The sequence below is a fragment of the Parasteatoda tepidariorum genome, chromosome 7, assembly GCF_982258835.1.
Source record: "Parasteatoda tepidariorum strain Cologne lab strain chromosome 7, Ptep-v5.0, whole genome shotgun sequence".
In the NCBI taxonomy this organism is placed as follows: domain Eukaryota; kingdom Metazoa; phylum Arthropoda; class Arachnida; order Araneae; family Theridiidae; genus Parasteatoda; species Parasteatoda tepidariorum.
Genome location: NC_141761.1, coordinates 26,378,960 through 26,401,726, shown reverse-complemented (window position 1 = coordinate 26,401,726; position 22,767 = coordinate 26,378,960). Strand labels below are relative to the sequence as shown.

The 22,767-nt window shown below is 30.3% G+C and overlaps 1 protein-coding gene across 18 annotated transcripts in view; it reads right to left on the bottom strand.

Annotated features, from left to right (window-relative positions):
• LOC107446012 (uncharacterized) overlaps nucleotides 1–22,767 on the bottom strand; it is a 210,484-nt gene that overhangs the window by 112,942 nt on the left and 74,775 nt on the right. For all 18 annotated transcript variants that reach the window (XM_087167539.1, XM_087167533.1, XM_087167538.1 and 15 more), the window contains 3 exons: nucleotides 9,330–9,545; nucleotides 8,250–8,441; nucleotides 3,713–3,892 (listed from right to left, as the gene is read on the bottom strand). In XM_087167539.1, the coding sequence (XP_087023665.1) occupies nucleotides 3,713–3,892; nucleotides 8,250–8,441; nucleotides 9,330–9,545 (588 nt within the window). The remainder of the gene's footprint in view (nucleotides 1–3,712; nucleotides 3,893–8,249; nucleotides 8,442–9,329; nucleotides 9,546–22,767) is intronic.

The window sequence follows — 22,767 nt, the reverse complement described above, 5'->3', positions numbered from 1 at the left end:
GCCTACTAGTCTATATTATATAAAACGCTAATACGTACGTATGTATGTATCAATAAAACCGATGATATTTCTTTTCTCGCGCTGGCAACAGTTTTCATTTTTAATTGTTAGGTTTCGGCGCGCAAGAGCACGTAGTGAGCAACCAGATAACAATAACCAGAGTGAGCATTATCAGGTTGTTCAATTCAGATTCATGTACTAAAAACATGACAATATTTAATTTAAACTCAATTAGGAATTAATTAATTAATTGAAGTGAGAATGCTTTAAAAGGCCGCTGTTGAATTGATATTTTTCTACTGGGAGCTACCTAAACGTCTAAAAAACGTTTAAGTGTTTGTATTGAATGCATTGAACTTTTTTATATTTCGCGTTTATTTATGCATTGAATTTCCACGCTTTAAAATGCAGAATATTAGTGAAGCAATATTTGATAATTTATTTTGCTAATATGTTTCTTATTTAGCTAATGTTTTGATTTTTTCACCATGTACAATCTAAATAGCTAATATACTTTTTTAAAAGCCGATAAGAACATTGGTAGAATTCTTCTACATAAGTACAATACTATGTCTTTGATGATAAAATACTATGTCTTTGATGATAAAATACTATGTCTTTGATGATAATATATTATGTCTTTGTGCTAGAACATTGTGTTCATTGGCGAGCGAGCGCAGCGAGCCATGGTTCACGGCGTGAACCACATAGGATTGCGTAGCAATTCTCGGGGGTTGGCGAGCGTTAGCGAGCAGGGGGCGGAGCCTCCTAGTATTATAAGAATTTCTCAAACTCTTCATTTTTTACAATTTTATAATAACGAGCAATCGTTGAAATTTGACAGTAAAAAAAAGAAGAAGTGAAATATTTTTTTTTCTTTTTTTTAAGATTTCAAAACATTTATGTATTTTAATAAATTCATTTTATGGTAAATATGGAAGATATCTTTGAATTATTTTAAATTTCCTGGTGCATATAAATTGTACTGGTGAAATATTTATTAGTTATGCAAGGAAGGAATTGTATTGTCCAAGAGAAATGTCCGGTCTATTACAGTCAGATCTTATTTCAAAGATAATAATTTTAAAAACTAATCAGTAGATGGTACTGTAACTTTTTACTATCGCTTTCGTGATTCTGTATTATGGAATAATCATTTTGAAAAACTATCTTGAAATAAAAAATTACTTTTGATTTTCGTATTAACAGAAGGAAAGTGCTTTCTTAAAGTGTTCAGACAATTAATAACTTTTTCAAGTTAATTAACAGAAACTTCATTGACTGCTTGTCATATACAAAGTAACTCTGTGAATGATGTGATATCTTCAGACTACAAGTGGTAGTAAAAAAATTCAATTACGTAAGTTTGCCTAGTCTGTTACATGCTGAATGTATTTTTTAGTGGCTTATAAGATCTAAATGATTTTGATGCCTTATATGATCTCCACGAGTCTAAATTTTAATACAATCATGATTCTGACGATTAAAACCCGTATGAGACAAAAACAAAAATTAATGTTAATCACCAACAACAATCGTTTTAAATTTTGCTTTTCAAAATAATTTCAGTTTGAAAAATATCTCAAATTTAAAAAAACATGCTAATTGTAACTTACTGTTTTAAGATATACTTAAAATGGATAAGAACTAAACGATCAGCTTCATTCACTATGTGATCAAATTATCTATCTTATTATATAAAACGCTAATACGTATGTATCAATAAAACCGATGATATTTCTTTTCTCGCGTTGGCAACAGTTTTCATTTCTAATTGATAGGCTTCGGCGCGCAAGAGCACGCAGTGAGCATCATATGGCTGATCTATATTATATAAAACGCTAATACGTTTTAATTGATAGGTTTCGGCGCGCAAGAGCACGTAGTGAGCATCATATGTCTAATCGGGTGAATTCTCACCGAATTATCAAAAAAATTCTCACAAAATTATCTTCATGGAAGCCGATGCGTTACATTCGGCGTTCAGTACTATTTCATATTGTTCTACAACACATAGTTTTAGCCCTCTGTTGGGAAATACTTTAAAACAAAACTTACAACAGTTACTTTTCTCAACAATTGAAATTTAGAATAGGGTTTTTAAGAAAAATATGTGAACTGTTTGGAATTTCAAATTAATATTGAAATGCACAGGTTTAGAATTTTCTACAGTGAAAAGTTTTCGGAGCTTCAGTGTTCAAAAAAGTATACAAAAGCTAGACGTTAAGAACGTATCTAATGAGCGAACATCGGATTGCGAAGCAATCCGAAATGAACTGTGACAGCAGTTCCTGGGGATGGCGAGCGATTTAATAAATCAGATAAATCAACCTGTTTGGTAAGCGAAAATATAAAATTACGGTTGTATAACTCACCAAATTTGCTATAAAAATATGCTTTTAATTTAAAATGTTATTAGATTACCAAGCATTTTTTTTTGTTTTGTTTTACGTCCACAAAAACTTTGGGTCACTCGGTGGGACATGCTTTCTCGGACCTGAGCGACCTCTCCTGATGGGCCTACCCTGACGACGAGTTAATTTTTCCGTATGCCCTAATTGAGGTGAATTTTGGGTAAATAGATTATGTTCTCTAATAGATCTTAATATAACCATAAGGTAAATAGAATTATTCGAGGTGTTTTGCACAACTTACCATTCTAGTTTGATAAAAAATAAACATTTAACTTAAGGAAATAAATGTTGGGCAGGAAAACAGAGCACAAGCGTAAACAAACAAAAACTCTTTATAGTGCATATATTTTAAGTCAATAAGTTCAACTTTCGTTGATACAATTGAACTGTTTCTAGACAGTGGATACCACATTTCTAGAAACCCCTACAACAGATAGCATGTGATTCAAAAGCCTCGAGTCTTCCCACTATCCTCCATTTTGTGGCATCGTCTGGAGGATGACCACTGGCCAAACTAACGGTGGATAAACAAATGAATTTAAAAAAAAAGCAAGGATTTGGCTAAGCTACGATGTTTCAAGAGGTCCTTACGCTACCAGCTTCGGCGAGCAAAGGAGGTAACTCTACACAGACGCGTTCACAGCGCCACTGTTTCACGATGCCGCAGACCACTGTGAGACAGAGATCGCGAAGGGTTTAGCCATCATCTGATGAATTATTTTCGTAAAGATGTTACTTGTCTTGTTCTTTTTCCCCCCAAAAAAAACCCTTTTCTCCCTTTAATTGTTTCTATCAGTGTATATGAGAAAAAAATGCATAGTTACAAAATATATTTTTAAGAGAAAAATATATTAATTAATTTCTTCCTTTACAAAACAGAAAGATATCTGGAATTACCCTATAAATAAATAAATAAAAATGACCTGCACAAATAACACTATGTACGCAATATTATTTCAAGAAAAGTTTAAAATAATACCCATCAAACCAAAGCCTATTTTGAACTGCACGTTGTATAAAAAAAGAAGAGGTTTAAAATTACGGCAACTGCGAGTATGTAGGTATGCACACGATTGGCGAAACTACAATTAAAACTTTGTTACAGATATTAGTTAATATAATAAAACTTCTCACGTGTACAATGCTTAGCTAAGAGCAATTAAATTTTAATTTCACTCGTTTGCATGGCAGTGTCAAAAAAACTCATCTTTCTTGTATAAATTTCAACTATACTTTTAAAATATATATACTGTTAAATTTTGTGAAATTAAGACACGTGAATGAAAAATTGTTCTTACATTCCTTATCTTCGCAAACACACTCTGGGCAAGGTCCAGTCGGATATGGATTTAAGTAACATCCGGAATCACATTTTGGTGGGGAACACAAAGGTTGACAGTCACATGATGGACAACCAGATTCTCCAACAACTTCAGTACATCCCGATGGACATCGCACAGGAGAACACTGCGCTTGACCTACAAAAGTAGAAAATGAGTTAAAAACCGCCAGAGAATTTTTAATTTTGTTAAAATCATTAAAGTTTACTCCCAAGTGCAATTCGCCAATCATGATAAATTTTGCTACAAAACATTCTAGTATAGAATATCCATATGTTGAAACTTATTCCCCTTCGCTGGTTATGAATTTTTTTTCCAATGGCCACCTGTGTTAACATCCATCAATTCAGGCATATACAGGGCGATTTTGTTGGCCTCTCTTTCAGGGGCACCATATTAGGTAGGCCAACATCGCTCCCACGGTGAGGACAGATAGTACAGAGAAGGAAAGAACATCCATGCCTTGCCCGGGATTTGAACCTAGAACCTTTCTGATGAAAGGACAGTTCCCTTCCCCCTATACAGGTCGGTCGGCGGTTATGAAAATAAATCTCGACAAAAATGGAGATTTTGAAATAATGATAAATTATTTACCGTGAGCTCAGATTTGAGAATTAGTAATATACTGTTTTGAAAATAATTTGCCTTTATATTGGTGAATTAAATAAAAAAAGGGCTCTTTCACGTGTTTCACCGTAAGTTTCAATGAGAATGCCTCAAATTTCATTATAATTAATGTTTGAAGTATTTACGATACATTTATGGCCATCGATTTTCAGTGTGTGAGCATCATTGCATGCTTAAATAGGAGTATAAGTACTTATCGTAAACATTAATGTATATATAATCTAAAATTATATACTAAGTATATATTATTTTATGAATATTTCAATCTGAAGATATATTGCGCCAACTGCAAAATTTACATTATATTTTATGGAGGCGGACTATGTATAATGTTTTTGAAGTAATTTCAAAGCCAACAAAATATCTTTCCTTGCTCTTATAATATTTCTTCTTAATTTATCTGTATAAATGAAACAGAATATTAGCATGTTTACTCCTTATATAAATTTACAATTCTTCGCAGTTAATTTGGTGTATTCAAAATTCTTTCCAATGACCAATTTGCGTGATATAGTCCAAAGAAAGAGTTTTCTATAGGATTAATTAAATATTTTATATCAAGGACTTTTTTGCTTAGATCTACGTAATCAAAAATTACTTTTTTGTGGAGTTTATATCATTTTGTTTTAATTTAGGATTATTTTGTTTTCCAGATTATGATAACACAAGTTAAATGAACATAGATAATTTCGCAATGTCATATAAAGAGTATCTTGAAGTTATACTGAAACCAAGTGTTGCTTTGACTACTTACACTTTGAAAACGTATCTCTATGATAAAAAAAAAGAGAAGTCAACAAAATTATGAAAAATTATTATTAATTATAATAATATTAAAAGTATTTACTATGGGTCAATTTATTGGAAAAAGTGTAACTGTGACAAATATTGTTTATCACAAGTTGAATGCATGGTTACTACATGCATAGTCAACCTCTATATTTTTAAGTTGAACTTCTAAATCAATCTTTCATTAATGTAAGAATGTCAAATCGCATGAAAAATCTACAAAAAATAGAAGTTAATTACTTGGTGATAATTCAACTCGAAACTTTGTCACAAGGGAAAATACAAAATTGCAGCAGCGTGATATTAGCTCAACATAAATAATTATAAAACTATTAGAATCCTGAATAATTTTTTTCGAGAAGTACAAGTATGATTGTGGAGGTTTTATTGTGAAAGCAAAAATTTTAAACCTATGTACTAACAAGGGAAACTAGGGAAGTGTGACTCGCCAATTTTGAAATAAACTAGTGGGATGTATGCCTTATGAGGAATAATTTTAGGGGGCAACATTCGTTTCGGCCCATAGAAGGTCCTGTGAGAGATAAAAAATAATTCTATATATAGAAAAATCGGTATTTTATTACTTCAATGCAGACTATTAGTTATTGTAATTGTCTCATACTCCAATAAATTTGTAATTAATTGGTTAATTAATTAATTTTCTAAGTAATAAATTAATTAGCAAATTACCTAATTAATAAAATTATTAATTGATTTGCAATTACATACTCCAATTAATTTGGAAAATTTTTTGAAAAAAAAATTTGATGCCAATTTTTCAAATTTTTTTTTTTTAAATTAACCTAACAGGTTTTTCTGAAAAACTAGAGATACATAAAATTTTCGAAATCAATTTGATAATAAATATGCATTATATAGTACGTGAAAGTGCCTCAAAATTAATTGGAGTATGAGATAATTACAATAACTAATAGTCTGCATTGAAGTAATAAAATACCGATTTTTCTATATATTGAATTATTTATCTCTCATAGGACCTTCTATGGGCCGAAACGAATGTTGCCCCCTAAAATTATTCTTCATAAGGCATACATCCCACTAGTTTATTTCAAAATTGGCGAGTCACACTTCCCTAGTTTCCCTTGTAAGCTGTTTATAACCGACCAGTCCTGACCTATGCATGCAAAACGTGGACTCTGCCAAAGAAAGAAGAGGCTTACACAGTCATTTATTAAAGAAACATCTTTTGACCTATTTTTAGCGGAGTGAAGGAAAGCGATTTGTTCATAAAAAGAACAAACTCAGAACATCGTGTGATAAAATTCAAAAATTAGGCAAAATGCGATTTGCAGGGCCCATTTGCCACTTGAATTAACCTAGCCGAACACACAAGGTTTTCAAACCAAAGCAAATTGATAACAGAGTTAAAATATGTTCAAAATTTGAATTAAAAGCATTCAAAGTAATAAACTGGCACGAACTGGCCGAAAGAAAACGAAATGGGAAAATGTTCTATAGAGGACCAGGGCCCTACCCGGATCAATAATGATGATGATGTACAAAGTGCCAAATCAGCGAAAAGATTTAAAAATATGTCTAAAAACAAGTGTCTTAATACCACATTGCTTTGTTTGCCAAAATGATTATTTAACAATTATAACATTTGTAGTGATTTACCAAATTTAAATACTCTTAAAACATATCAATAATGCATACCTGCCAACTTTCATTCCTTTCAAGGATGATTTTCCCCAGTGGTAGTAAAATGGAATTTAAATTACAATTTTAAGCAGAAACACACGTTGTATTTTGAGCAATCTTATTCGGACTACAATTATAGTATTTCATATTAATATATATGTTTAAGTTTTTGAAAAATAGTGGTGGATCAAAAAGATTATAAATTAAGTTTATAAATGCAAAGAATATATAGAAAGCATGGATTTTACTACCACTTTAAATATAGAAATAAACTTTTACGCCAAATGCGTAAAAGTTGGCAGGTATGATAATGTGCCTTTTTTAGCCGAGAAGCACCAGATAAAATTGTATCTGAATACAAGATATACAAAGGGTATGCAAACAAACAAGTATCTCAAAAAGATTCCAGATCGGATTGAAAATCTAAAACGCACATGTGAAACATTTTCAAATAATGTATTCATTAATACCAAACTCAACTTCCTAACCCCTAAAGGTAGGTCAGAGTCAATTTCTAAATCTATAAAGGTAGGAATCCTGACTTTTTATTTAATTCCCTTATATCTATCTATATACATATATAGATAGATATACATAATATTCAGATAGAGGGAGAGGGATAGATAGATATCTTCTTAATTACTCCAATTTACTTATTTTATTATACTGATAGGCTTATGCATTCTGTTTCGTAGATGACGTAAAATGAAATTTGGGTACAGTTAGTGCGGGGAATACTAACATGAATTAAACTAATATAAGCCATCGAATGACGAAATAAAACTAAATTACCAAAATTAACTATTTATTAAAAACTGAATTGGAACATACTTCAAACTTCCAAAATAGTTGGAAAAAAGGCTCTGCTCCCTGAAACTCGCTTAAGCCAAAGTAAACTACTGTAGCGAAAACGTTCATCCAACTGAAGCAGGCAAAAATATTCTAGTTAGCAAGAGTTTCAGAGCGCATGCGTAACAAATCAACAAATAACAAATAAGAAAAGATTTCTCCAAATAAGCTATCGTTAGATTATTCAACTACGGCTGAACAGTTAGTTTAAATGAAGATATCTCGAAATAGACATATTTGATATTTTAAAAAACCCATTTAAGGACTTCAAACTTGACCCATCCCTCAAACACTTGGGGTGAATGCTAAAAATAAATCAAAATAAAGTAAAAGCAAGAAAAACATTCATTCCAAAGCACTTATTAAGATTACAAATAAAATTGCTCTTGAAAAAAATTTGTCTGAACAAAATTTGAATATAAATTATTTAAGTTTATTAAATCGAAAAAAAATCTATTTGTATTTTAATGATAAGCCACGCTTATAAAAATCATAATTTATTTGTAAATATGTGGGGTTAAAAACAATATTTATATAAAAACAGTATTGGTTGAAATAATTTATATACCTGTTTTAGTGACATCGCCTGGACATTTACATTTAGGACATTCTCCTTTTGGAACATTTCTAACAACTTCGCATCCAGGTTGACATTTTGGAGGGCTGCACATGGGACCACATATGCACATTGGACAACCACTGGGGTCTACTACTTCAAAGCAATCTCCCTTGCATGATACAGGAGAACAAAATAATGCGGCTAAAAACAGAAAATACACTCTTTGAAAAGTTTATTTAATTGAAAATAAATTACTTAAAATTAAGATTTTGTTAATTTTTTTTTCTTTGCAAATACATTTGCATAGTTTCTTGATCATTTCTCTTACAATATATACATATTTAGATTCCACTATCAAAAAAAAAATATCGCTTGATAGGTAAAAAAAAAAAAGAAAATTAATGATCTCGTCCAAAAAATCGAAGACATTTTTAACATCTGATGAATCATTATTGAGGTCAATCAGAACAAGGTTTATGAAGAACTATTTTATGTAATCCATTTACGCAGAAATCGGCATGGTCCAATAATATATCGCATATCAATATTAAAATCCCGCCAAATCAGTCTTGAAAGCACTGAAGAGATATTATACTGTCAGAAAGCTGTTTGCTTTATTTATATAAAAATCTTGTCTTGAAGCAAAGTTAATCATTAAAAGTTTGTCAGAAACTAAAATTATTTAAAATTCCATATTTAAAAAGGAAAAAAAAACATTTTTATTGCCTTTACTGAATTTGATTACATGCAGCTTAAAGAAACTTTTTTTTATATTCTAAAATTCCACAGCTTTCCTATATCTTAAAAATGCTTTTCTGCTCCATACGTACTTATAGTTTTATTACTTTAAGTTTGACAAAAGAACTCCAGACATCTATCTATATTAAGAGTGGTAATTTTGTGGCAGCCTATGCGTGCTTGCAAAATTCTACTGCAGTTTGTATGGTTATTTAAAACTAATGTTTCATTTATTGAAAATGTTTATTTATTTTTCTCAAAAATGGGAAACAAATGCCTAAATTAATTTTCTTTTAATGAGAATAGATTTAGAGATCAAAGTTTTTCTCTGAAGTAGGAAGAAAATATAACCTGGATTTCTTCCGGAACATTCACAGCCAGGGCATTGACCTTCTGTCACATCTTTCTGCACAATACATCCATCCTCGCATTTGGGAGGTGAGCAAAGCTTTTCTTGACACATGCAGAAAGGACAAGAGTTATGAACTGTCACTTCAGAACAGCCTGTAGGACACACCACTGGAGAACACATTGGAGGAGGCGTTGGTGCTGATGCAAATGCTGGACCTGAAAATTAAAACTACTTTTATTATCACAGTAAAACTTTTAAAAACAATTTAAAATCGAAAAAGTACATACAAAAACATGAATTTCTACAAGTTACAGATCAAGATCAGAAAAAAAGCAACATAAATGGTATATACTGTTTATAAGCTATTACAGGTATGAAAACAATCACAACATGAAAAAAAACGCACAATTTTAGCTGTCCTATCTTTTGGTTGATTGGTTGGTTGGTTGGTTTCGTATGCCTGCTTAGGCCATAGAGTTGAAATAGTAGGTAGAGGAACCGAGTTCGCTTTATTCCTTCCGAAAAGACACGCCATAGATAGCAAGCAAAGAGTTACAATCACGTGACGGAAAGAGTGCAATACTTGGCACAGTATCACAAATATTGGCGCACTAAGTTTTCAAACAGCTTTATTTCGATATTACCGATGCGCAAATAATCGGAGCATTTTTAAGAGAGAAAAAAAATATTTTCGTTAATCACATTTCTTTAATATTATTAAATGGGTTTTTAAAACATGAGGAGTTTTTTTTTTCTTAACAAATAATTTTTAATTAAAGTACTGCCTTTATTAAAAAAAATTCAGTAGTTTTCGTCTTGACCCTTAACACTATTCCTTAAAATTTATTCATTATATAAAAATAAAAAACGATATTCTGCATCACTTATATTTATTACTATATTCAGAAAAAAAAATTTTTAAATGTTTTTATTGCAAAGACCTATTTTTAAAAAAAAATTAACAATATATATTGTAATAACTATTATTACATTTAACTATTGTTATTTTTTAAAAAAATATTAATAACTTCGATACAAAAATCAGGATTTTTTTAAATCTACCAGGGCTTAAAATGTGAATTTGAAAATGTTGCCTTTCTTTTTTAATGAAACATAAGTTCGTTTAAAAAATAAATTTAATCTTTACGTTTTAAAAGTTTTATCACTGTTAGATAAAACAAATTGTAAAATTAAACAGACTGTCTGAAAAAAGTTCGATGCTTAGAAATAACGTTAATGTTGCAACACTTTTATCATTTTTATTTATGCTCACTAAGAGACTGCTCGAGAGGTAATATCAAATTTCGGGAAAAACAGCTTCGGGGGAAAATAAAACCCGTTTTTAGTAGAATAGATTAGTTAGAAAACATATTTTTGATTAAATTTAATTACGTTTAGAATTTTAGTTATATATATTGAATACATTAAATTATTTATACAATAAAGATTATTTACATTATTAATTTAGAATTTTGACTTCTTTTTTTCCTGACACTTAAAATAGATATTTTCAAAAATAAACTGCTGTTGCATTTTAATTTAATACTCAACAATTTGTCTAAATATGAAATAAAATATTTATTCTAATATAAAAGTTTTCAGCTCCGAATAGAGAAAAATATAAGATTAAAAGCATTAAACTAATCAATGAAAATAATAAAAGAGTTTAATTAGAAATTTTACTTTGTATTTCATGTACAATCTAATTCCATAAATTACTAGGAAGTTTGAATTGTACACACAAAGAGACTAGTAGAAAAGCTTTCGCAATTTAAACAAAAAATACTTAAATAAAGGAGAAAGCAATTAGAATTTTTACTTTGTACTAAATGTAGATTGAAACTAATGACGAATTTATAATTAAAATATCTTACTTTTATTTGTGATAGAAATTGCAATTTATGCAACTTTTTATGAGATTAATTTATGCAACTATTATAGGTCAATGTATATTTAATAATTTTTATACAGAAAACCAGTAACTTAAAAAGTAACAGTTAAAAATATTTTACTTTACAAATAAAAGAACCATAATCATTTTATGGACATTAAGAAAATTACAATGCCCATCCATAAAAAATGTAATTTTCTTAAAAATAGTAAGAGCATTTAAAACTATATCCTTTAGCCAGCTGCAAATTAAATATATATAATCTATATAAAGGTAAAAACAGTTGAAATTTTACAAGAAAGGTTCATGATGTAAAATCTTTGCACCACAGCCAGCTGTTAGCCTTGGCCGTCTGAGCAGTTTATTCCATACCAATGCATAACATGCGCTAATTTACTCCTATACAACTTAGCCACTTCTATGTTATGTTTTCTAAATTTGTTGCACTAAATCAAACTAATTCTACGCTAAAATATACTAGTAAAATAAAGTATTTCCAATATAGCAACTATTTTTAAATAAAAAGAAGATAAACAAGTACTTTGATTATATTAAATATACCTTAATTTATTTTCTAAATAGTACATAATTTGTATTCATTTCATGTATAGTAACAGAATTATATAATTTTATTAAAAATTAGCACTAAAACTACTATACACTATTTTATATTTAAATACTAAAAATATTTCATAGAATTTAATTATTCATCAAACATATAAGAATATACAAATAATTTGGTTTTTAAGCATTCCTATGTAATTTAAAAAACACAACTTCTTATGTACCATATTTTTTATTTAAATATATATATTTAAAGGAAACATTTTAGAACAAGATAAATATTGGGTTTTAGTAATCAAGAGGTAAAGATATACAAAATCTTCAGAATATACAGAAATGATATCGACATTTAAAGAGAACTAAAACAAAACCAAAAGTTTACTCAACTGTTCCTTGGCGCTAAAGTATCTCGCCAAGGAAGCCAACAAAGCTTTGCAGCTATTTCAGCTAAAAATCGAGTAAATATTGAAATATACTTAAACATTATAAGTTTAAAGTTTAAGAAACAATAAAAACTTACGTTAAATGCAAAAAAAGTGAGCAAAAACGAGCGTAAATGATTATTAAAGCAAATAAAACATGATTATCAGAGCATGACTGAGTATCGGAAAAATTTTAAAATCAGTTTTAAAATAGAAAAAGTGGAAAAAAATGTCTCCCTTTCTCGTAAAAAGTTATCGGACAGTCCCTAGAAAACTTCTCCGTGCAGCAAAATGCTCAGGACTTTTGTACCATTCTTATTTCTGAATTAAAAAGACAGACAGTTAATTGCATCAGACGATCGCAATGCTAAACGAATGGACGGGAATCGAAGCGGTCTCAGTGAACGGCAAGTTTGGGCTACAGTCACGTGACTTAATCTTGTCCACGGGTCGGGGGTTATTCTACTCTCTCTACCCAGTATTTCAACTCTATGGCTTAGTCAGAGGGGTGCGATTGTTCTTGTTTTCCAGCGGCGCCATCTATGGCCAAGAATTCGACTTCTGCCACACCCATTTGTCGCATCCGTTTGTAGGGTGGACCCATTCATACATTCATTCATTCACATATCGTAATTTTGACCTGAATCAGAGAACGATCGATCTTCAATCCAGTACCCCCAGAGGTTTTGATTTGTTATGGGAACATGGAGGACTTTGTGACTCAACATATTTAACGTGCATCAGTCACCATTTTACAACACGGGGAGTCTGCAGCCGGTGGGGTTCGAACCCACGAACTCTCGGACATGGGCCCAGCGCCCTATCGATCAGACTATCCCGGTCTGTCCTATCTCTTAATTAGGGATTTTGAAATTGAATGGGTAGCAAGATCTTCCCTAACGTAATGGAACGTCATTCAAACAGGTGTATAAAACTATTTCATATTTGAATTGTTATAAGTTTCATCACAAAGTAAGATAACTTCTCATTTATTTCTTATTGAGCCTGTGTTCTTAAGGTTAAACTTATTTTAGAGTTGAAATAATTATTTTCCAAATCCAGGAAATTGAGCGATTCGGTATGATTAACATGCTAACAAAATATTCTTACATAAAGCTAAAATTATTGTATATTTTGAAACTAAAATGTTCTGTGTTTCTGAGGAAAATATTGTCTTTTAGGAAGAAATAAACAATGATGAGTGATGAGTTTCTTAAAAAATCGTTTAATGAACGCAGTAATTCCAAACATATTTTGTTAATAAATAAAGGCAAATAATAGAGAATTAAATGTAATAAAAAATAGTCAGAAATAAATGGAAATATTACAGAGAATTTCCTCTTTAAATCTACAACATCAAATTAACGCTTCTTAACAGAGTTAGTAGGAGCCTCTACTGAGCCTAGAGTAAATAGAAAACTAGAAAAAGTAATGTCATAACTAAACGGATAAGCTTCTTGAAATCCTGGTTTACATTCTTACCTACAGAAACCAGAAGAAATATTTCTTCACAGCAGAATAATCAATCATTTAGAAGTTTAAAAATAAAACCTTTTTCTGCAATTTTAACCCAAGAATTAATGTTCTGTTTCCTATCCTATAAGAACAACTCAAGTATGTATAAAGCAATTTTTATTTCTTTAAATCATTAAAACTTCTATACTTTCAGCTTGGACATATGTTAGAAACTATAGTGTATTCCTACATCTACAGTCATTGTAAGAGTTTCTTTATTTAATGCAATATAAAGTTATACAACTCTAATTGAAACTTTTATCTTAACCCTTTATGGAACGGAAAATATTATTTTGAAAATTTAGTGCAGAAATAATGAATAAGAGTTATGGCTATTGTATGCATATCCAAAATCAAGTCATTGGCTATACTTGAAATTTTTCAGCAGAAAATGGGGTTGATTAAAAACCACGTAATTTAAGAAATAAAAAACTATTACAGATGTAAAGGTTTATTTTATTTTCAAAAAAAAGTGGGGCAGTTTTTATCCCACTGCTCCTAGAAGAGTTTAAGATTCACAACTTGTAATTGTAAAATCGTCAAGAGTATTTAATGACGACACTAAAAAGTGGTGTGTTTTTTGTATAGTTGAAAAAAAAACTTGTTACTTATTGCTTCCATTAAAAAAAAAACAGTTTTAATGCGCTTGTAACTCTTTCGAAAATTAAAATCATGAAGAATTTAAGTTCCATACATATTTATTGGAAATCATATGAAGTAGTAAAAAGATGAAATTCTCAAAGAAATTAAAATTAATTAATAATCCCAACAAGTTTAAATTTTGCTAAAGTAAGTGACTTTCCATAAATGTTAATATCCCAAGAGTTCCCAAGCTAATTTCGAATCATAAATATGTAAGATTAAATACTCATATATATATATATGAGTGATTTTTCCTTCCAAATTTATCCAGCCTTTTGTAGTATTCCATCAAATCATTTTACCTGGTGAGTTAATATTTGTAATTATTGAAAAGAAGGTGGGAATTTTGACATAATTGAATAAAATGTGCGTACGTTTTATTAAATTAAGGAAACCTTTGAGAGAGTGTTGTGCCGAATTCAAAGCCGAATCATTCATCGAATTAAACAATTGAAGGTTACGAGTCATAATGTCGTAGTTGATACTTTTACATAAAGCAACTCCGGAAAAAGGCATTAAGTCAAAACACAGTAAACATCGGTCACCGCCTCTTTATCGCTATCTTTTAATATCGTCATTAAACTTGGCGAAAAAGTGATTATCTGCTTTTTGGAAGTGTACAGATCTGGATGTTTGTATTAATCTAATTTCTATCTATAATATACTTAATAGAGAAGCTTTTGTTAGATCTTGTTTGTAACAGAAATATATTTATAAAAAAAATTGGGATTCAGTTTTAGCTTTGTAGAGCACTATGTTTGATATTTCGGCAAATGTTTAGAAGGGTAAAATCACACTAAATGCTTCTTACTGTCTGTACCACAGCTATTAGATTCCCTACTTTACATTCGATTTAAAACTCTGATCGAGATGACTACAACATCGATCGTTTAATCAAATTTATTTTGCTTTTGTTCTGAAGCAAATTTTGACCAAATCACAGAGTGGGTTGCTATTTACGTGATTTTTTTCCTATTTATCTTCTAGTTTTAATAATCCTGTCGGCCACGATGGCTGTGGTAAGACGCTTTTGTTCTTCTGAGGAATTAGAAAGAACTATGAAGTTGTTTAAAAGCCAGTATACTGAACTTTAATATCCTTTTTTGGGTAAACCGGACCGTTTGGATCAGTCAAATAACATTACTGCTACTGAACGGAACTCTTGGTGAGTGTTGTAAAGTATGATGCATACGTGTTCTAAATAAATTCATTGAAGTTCATTCACAGAATTCTATTAATCAGCACTAACACAAAAAGATAACAGATAAGCACATGCAGATTTTTTTTCCTCAACTAAAAGGGAATTTCCATGCGGAGTAAACATAAAAATGAAAGTTGAAGTGGGTATAGGGATTCGATTATGGAGAGAATCAATTTGCTACAGAGTATGCCCCCAGTGACGTTATCCCGAAACACGAAATAACTGTATTCATTCTACAGAAATAGTGATACATGAAATACGATAGAAATGGTGAGGCATGCATACTTATGAAACACAATGCAAGTTTGTACGGACAGTGAGCAAAAAACAGACCATCCTGAATAACTTTTGATTTATTCGATTTATTTTCACATTCTACGACTCAATCTTAAAGGTTTGAAGGGGTGACCTCAAATGTGGTAAATAAGTGCAGATGTTTTAAGTTACGAAATCAGATCCCAAAATGTGCTTTAACATACCTTTTTTCGACGTATTCAGATTTTTGACCCCCAAAATATTGGGAGCAGCTGCAGTCTGGAAAATATGGTCCCAATAGTTTGGTCAGAGCGCTCCAACGCTTGGACTCCTTAGTGTCAATTCTAGTTTTTGCGTATGCAACAAATTGTATACCTTACAATTCAAAATTATTTTTTGCACGGAATTATTTTTGGATAAATTAAGATTTTATAATTATATCTACAAACTCTTCAATTTGCTTAAAAAGTTCTCGAGAGATAACTTAATACTCATAAAGTAAAATTAACATTAAGGGATCCAATTTAAAGCGTTCTATTGGGACCATATTTCCCAGATTGAGGCTACCCCCTATATTTTAGGGGTTAGAAATCCGAATCCATAGAAAAATAAGGTATTCCTATAAATAATCCTATTGAAAACTGGTGAGTAGCAATTAGCGCAGGAATCGGTTGTGGGGGAGAATTTTAAAATGAGCAGGATGGTCCACTGTGTCTTCAAACGTAAGTATGGTCAGCAAAAACAAGGAAAAAAAAGATCATTTTCATAATTTTGGAATGATTGGCCAAATTTCCTTTCCGAAAAAGAAGAAAAAAACGAAGCTTTTTTGAAGAAGAATGAAAATTTTTATTGCATTCTAGTTAGCGTGTAAAAATAACCTCAGATAACAAATTTTATAAAATTTCGACAATTTAAAAAAAAAAGAGGTTGGTCTGCAAAGAGGGACATTTGGCATTAAAAATGAAATGTCGCCAACTTTTGGCATTGAACAGATTTACGTAAATAAGGAGTGCAAAACCTTTTAGAGTGAAACATACACAGCATATCAGGGCCGGGATAGCCTGGTCGGTAGGGCGCTGGGCCCATATCCAAGAGGTCGTGGGTTCGATCCTCGCCGGCCGATGACTCCCCGTGTAGTAAATGGTGACTGATGCACGTTAAATCTGTCGAGTCTCAAAGTCCTCCTTGTTCCCACAACAAATCAAACCTCTGGGGGTACTGATCCAGGAGTTTCCTTGTCTTCTGGATTGGTTCAAAATTACAAGGCTACGGAGTTGAACGTAAGTAGTCGTAAACCCATGAAATTGGGTCGGCTGTTCTACGACGGTTATAAAATAAAAATAAAAAAATAAAATACACAGCAGATCGACCAATGAAGGGCAGCATGTCAAAGTATTTACACAGACACATTGACAGCAATTGTAGGTAGTAATTGTTATATAAACATCATTGTTCGAGGCACTAAATTCTTTTTGTCCTCTAACCTTATAATATCTTTGCATAAAATTAAATACTTTTAAATGTTAAAATTTAGAAACTGCGAAACTGATTACTTAATAAAAACAGAATCTGAAAATCGGAATCGATTTATCAGAAAAAAAAATTAGATAAATTGAAGTAATTAAAAAAACTAAGGGGAAAATACATGTTTTTTTTTATCATATTGCATAATACAAAAGTCTATTTAAACATAAATTTTAACATTAAAATATTTGTTCGTAGAATTCAATTTTAAAAACAAATAAATATTCTAGTTATTAAAATAAATACAAGTTAAATACTTTGATTTAAAGAAAGTTTTTATAGGGTTAAAAATTATTAAAATTAAAACAAAACCCTTCAGCGGAAAATAAGATTTAGCATTTAGTAAGGAATATACTTAATCTAAATAATTATAAGAGGCAGGGGCTGAGAGAGGCAAGAAAAAGCATATAATCATCGGTGTATGATGTAAAATGGTCCAAGTAGGTAGAAAATGTTTAAAAAATTTCTTAATGGTGATACTGTAATCTGCAAAATTTTTAAATATTGTGATAATTTTATCTAGTTGATCATGTGATAGCTTTTTCAAGCCCTTAAATGAAAATGGTAATGATTTTGTTTAAAGACTGCTCTGTAATTTTGAGCAGGCCAAATTCATTCTGGAAAAAAGTCTTTCGACAGAAGCTGTTGTTGTGGGTAATATTAGACTTGGCCAAATAACTTCATCAGTTTTGGAATTTATCCTGGATGGTGTTCTTCTTTCAGGGATTTTTAAATCTTGTGAATACAAATAGCGGTGTGTAATTTTTTAATTGCTTGAATGCAAATTGCTATGTGCGAATTTTAAATTGCGCAAATAAAAAACGCGATGCGTGGTTTTCAAATCGCGTGAATATGAGACGCGGTGTATGAGTTTTGAATTGCGAAAAGAGTAACAACGTATGATATTTTAAACGCCAGAACACGACTCGCGATACATGATTTTAAATCTCGTGAATACGAATTGCGATGGATGATTCTTAAATCTCGTTAATGTCAATACGAAATGCTATGCGCAATTTTAAGATCGCTTAAATACGAATCACGACGTATGATTTTTAAAATATGAGAAGAATTAAAATGTATGATTTTTAAAGCGCTCAAATAAGAATCGCAACGTGTGATTTTTAAATCAAGTAACAACGAAAATAATAGGCTGGGTGTGTGTTGTTGAGCTTGCACGTGGTCATGGGACAAAAGAAATATGCACGTGTTTTGAATTATTTTTCTGCAAAACGGACCGCGTTTAATATAAATGTACACATCTCGTTTTTTTCAATTTTGCTAAGATACGTAATTACTTTTTAAGTGACAAAATTTTTTTTAACAGAATCGAATTTCACGAGTTGTAATATTGTGTTAAAATATTAGGCTATTCTAAATCACAAGTAAAAATGCAGCAATAATGGGAACGAAAAAAAAACACGTTCGTAAAGCCTCTAATATTTATGTTAAAATGGGCACAAATAGAGCACGGAAAAAGTAATTATTTTAATGAGCGATTAAAAACTCGCGTGCTGTCAAATTATAGCATTAAAAATATCAGAATTTTTTTAAATCATGGGTAAAAGCGTAGTAATGAGTACCAAAAAAATTATCAACATCCCATTATATTTACAACGAAATTTTGGGAAATAAAGCGCCTCAAAATGTTATGTATTTGAAATCGGGATTCGAAATTACCGTGTCATAATAGCGTATATAAAATATTGGGACTTTCAAAACCTTGTAGAAATGTGTAACAGTAATTGCCAAAATAACGATTGAAAAATAATTTGATTTGCTATAATAAGTCATTTAGATTTTCCATGAAATTTGCACAAATAAAGCGTTTCATAACTTTCAAAAATCGCAATTTCAGAAACTACGTGAAAATGGGTAGCAATAACCACCGAAAAGTCATTGGATTTACGATGAAATCGGCACAGACAAAGAGCATCAAGAGTGATAACTAAAATTCGAAATTCGTTTATAGCAATAATGATGTATTAAAAATATTGGGATTTTCAAAACTATGCTTATATCCGTAGCTTTAACCACCCAGAAAAAGCGACCGAAAAACTACTTTGATTGCGATTGGCTGCGTCCAAAACTTAAATGCGTAAATTTCAAAATTCCGTTTTTTTTTTTTTTTTTTTTTTTTTCATTTTTCAGAAGAAAAAAAATTTTTTTTAGAATTATTTGTTTTTCAATTTGTTCAGATTGCGGCCACTGGTCACACATCAAGGTTTGGCGGGCAGCAGGTTGTGCACCCTTAACCTAAAGCGTCACTTGGGACTGCCTTTAAGTAATTCCTTGCGTAAACTTTCATTTCGTACAGTGAAGTAAAATGTGACCCAAATTTGATATCATTTTAATAAATCCAAATTTTTATAAATCAGATTTGATAAATCAGATCTGACCCCAGATAAATAAAATCAAAGAAAATGTGATAGTAAGAATTTCTTTCCTTAAATAAAAGCAAAGAAAAAAAAGTATTTTACTACTTTTTTCTGTCTGTTTGAATTCAAGTAGGTGGAGTGATTTCAGAGATAATTGTTTTATTTTAATTCATATGAACTAAAAAGCAAAACTTATTATTTGCATCTTTTATCTTTTATGTATTTAACGCTAGATTGCCCAAAGTTCATTATGCACATTTAGTTGGTTATGCAAATCCTTTGCAACCGCCATAAGAGATTTATTACAAAACGTTTATACACGGAAGGAATTACGCACGCATTTTTTTAAAAAAACTTTTAAGTTGTAGCTATTATTGACTTAGTTTAAATTTCAACGAATAATTATTTTAAAATGGGAGAGGTTTTTGCGTGACTTCAGAATTAAATTCCTGCTTTAATGAGTGAAATACAATCGGAATTTATTTTATTATTATACATTAAGATACATAATTTGAATAACAAAAATATTATAAATTCTAACTTCCCTGATTTTTCACAAAATATGTTTATTAATGTGAATTTAGTTTTAATGGATGCCTTTCCAGTATTTATCTTCCTTTTTTTTGTTGATGTTATCATTATAAATTTCTCTCTGCGGATGTCCCCTAATCTTTTCGAAACGTGATAATTTTAAATTTGTGGCATTAATAATTCAAAATATGACATCCGATAGGCTTAAGTTTATTTAAATGAATATCAAACTTCCCAATTACTTTTTTGTAAAAGAAGTAGATTCATAATTATCATTTCATTGATAATATGATAAATTCTAAACACATCTAATTCAAACTGGACATTTTTTTTAAATTTAATAATGATTGAAAAATTTTTATACAATTTAGCTAGTTTAGGTAAAACAACATGAAATATGATATTTTAAGATAATTTAATTTACTTCAAGCGTGTATAAAAGATGAAACGACACTGCTCAATAAGACCAGAAGTAAAAAACAAATTTTGAAACAGCTGTTTAAAAAAATTTGAAGAAGTAGTTTCTCTTTATTAATGATGTTTTCAAATGAAAAAATTATAAATTGATTTATTCGTATTCGCTATAAATAATGACTTTTCACTTGAATAAATTTTCATAGACTAAGAAAAAGCTAGTGTGACATTACTGTGAGTATCCATTGCTTTGAATGATTTTTCTTAACAAACCTTTTACCTAACCTTAAACTCATTAAAGATATTTATAAGCAATTAAATATCGAATTTAATAGTAGGGGAGAGTGGGGTCAATTGTAACATTTTTTGCTTAACTATTTTTAACTAACAAAAAATCCAATATATTATTAGTATTAATTGACAGACGAGTAAAGTAGACTATCCTCTACTAGAAAAAAAAATAAATACCTTATTTTAAATGTTATTATATTAGTGATTAACAATTTTTGACAGTCGCGCACTTGTTACAATTGTCCCCACTTACGGGGTCAATTGTAACAATTCATAAATTCAACCAAAGCATACTTAATTATACATATTATCATAGTTGTGATATATTTTTTTACTGATCAAAATAGTAATGATATTTTAGGAGTAAAAATAATAATGAGCAGAGACCTAAAGGGTTAAACTTTTAACTTTAAGGGGTTAAAAATTTTAATTTACGCTGTGAAAGGTGACAAATGAAATAATGCACATGCAACATAATATAAATGATATAGGAAACTATTGGTGGTTCTTAAAGAGTTAAGTAATGGTTTGTAAACATAAGATTATTTATTTCCAGCTGTTACAATCGTCCCTTTACTTATTGTTACAATCGTCCCCAAGTCGCCATTTCAGCTTCATTTGTTAAAAACAATGCTTGTTAATTAACAAAACTAATCTTTTTTTTCTTGAAATGTTAATTAAGGTGTCCACTTACATATTCGGTTAATAATTTTTATTTGTTTAAACAAAATTACTATGTTACAATATAATATTCTAACACCAAAAAAAGTACTTACGTAGCGTGAAAATATCTTTTGTGATATAACTCTTTCAAAAGTACATAAAAATGGTTGCCAGCAGGGGTGTACATGTAGATTTATTAAATACACCTAGTGCGCCACGTAGGAACCGAATCTAGAACCCGACACTCGAAATATTTGCTCTGTTACAATCGTACCCTGTTACAATTGACCCCACTCTCCCCTATCGTTTAATATCGTACAATTTATACAAAGAAAGCATATAGTTGCCATGTTTTGCACGAAAAAAAATTTTTTACGGTAGTTGTGTGATTAGAAGACATTTTGCTATAACAATTCGATTATTTATAGGTTTTATCAATTTATGCATATATCGAAAATTAAAATCATTTCAAAACACCTTTATTATCAAGAATAAAACAAAACAACTTTTTTCGTAAAAAAAAAAAGTGATATTTGGTAGCTACATAGAAAAACATAATTTTGCTTTGTTAACATTTAAAATTTGTGCACTATCTCCTTCAATATTTTATTAGCATTCGTTCAACCTATTAAAACAGCTTATTATGAATTATCTGAAATTTTATAGTAAAAATTTCAATTGGTCTACGCTTTAACAATTTGACTTAATTTAGGTTCAATGAACGGAATCCTGTAACGCTTAAAAGCCGTAGAACTATTTCAGGGAAGCGTTTTACTAAATCTCTCACTAGATTACTGATGAAGACGATTGGAAGTATATTCTAAAATGAATACATATATATTTAAAGAAAAGAAAAAGTATCGAATTTAAAAAAAGATCTCCCAGTTTTCTGTCCACGAAATTCCTAAAAACTAGGAGGCACCGCCCCCTACTCGCTGACGCTCACCAACCCCCGAGAATTGCTACGCAATCCTATGTGGTTCACGCCGTGAACCATGGCTCGTTGCGCTCGCTCGCCAATGAACACAATGTTCTAGTACATAGACATAATATATTATCATCAAAGACGTAGTATTTTATCATCAAATAAATAGTATTTTATCATCAAAGACATAGTATTGTACTTATGTAGAAGAATTCTACCAA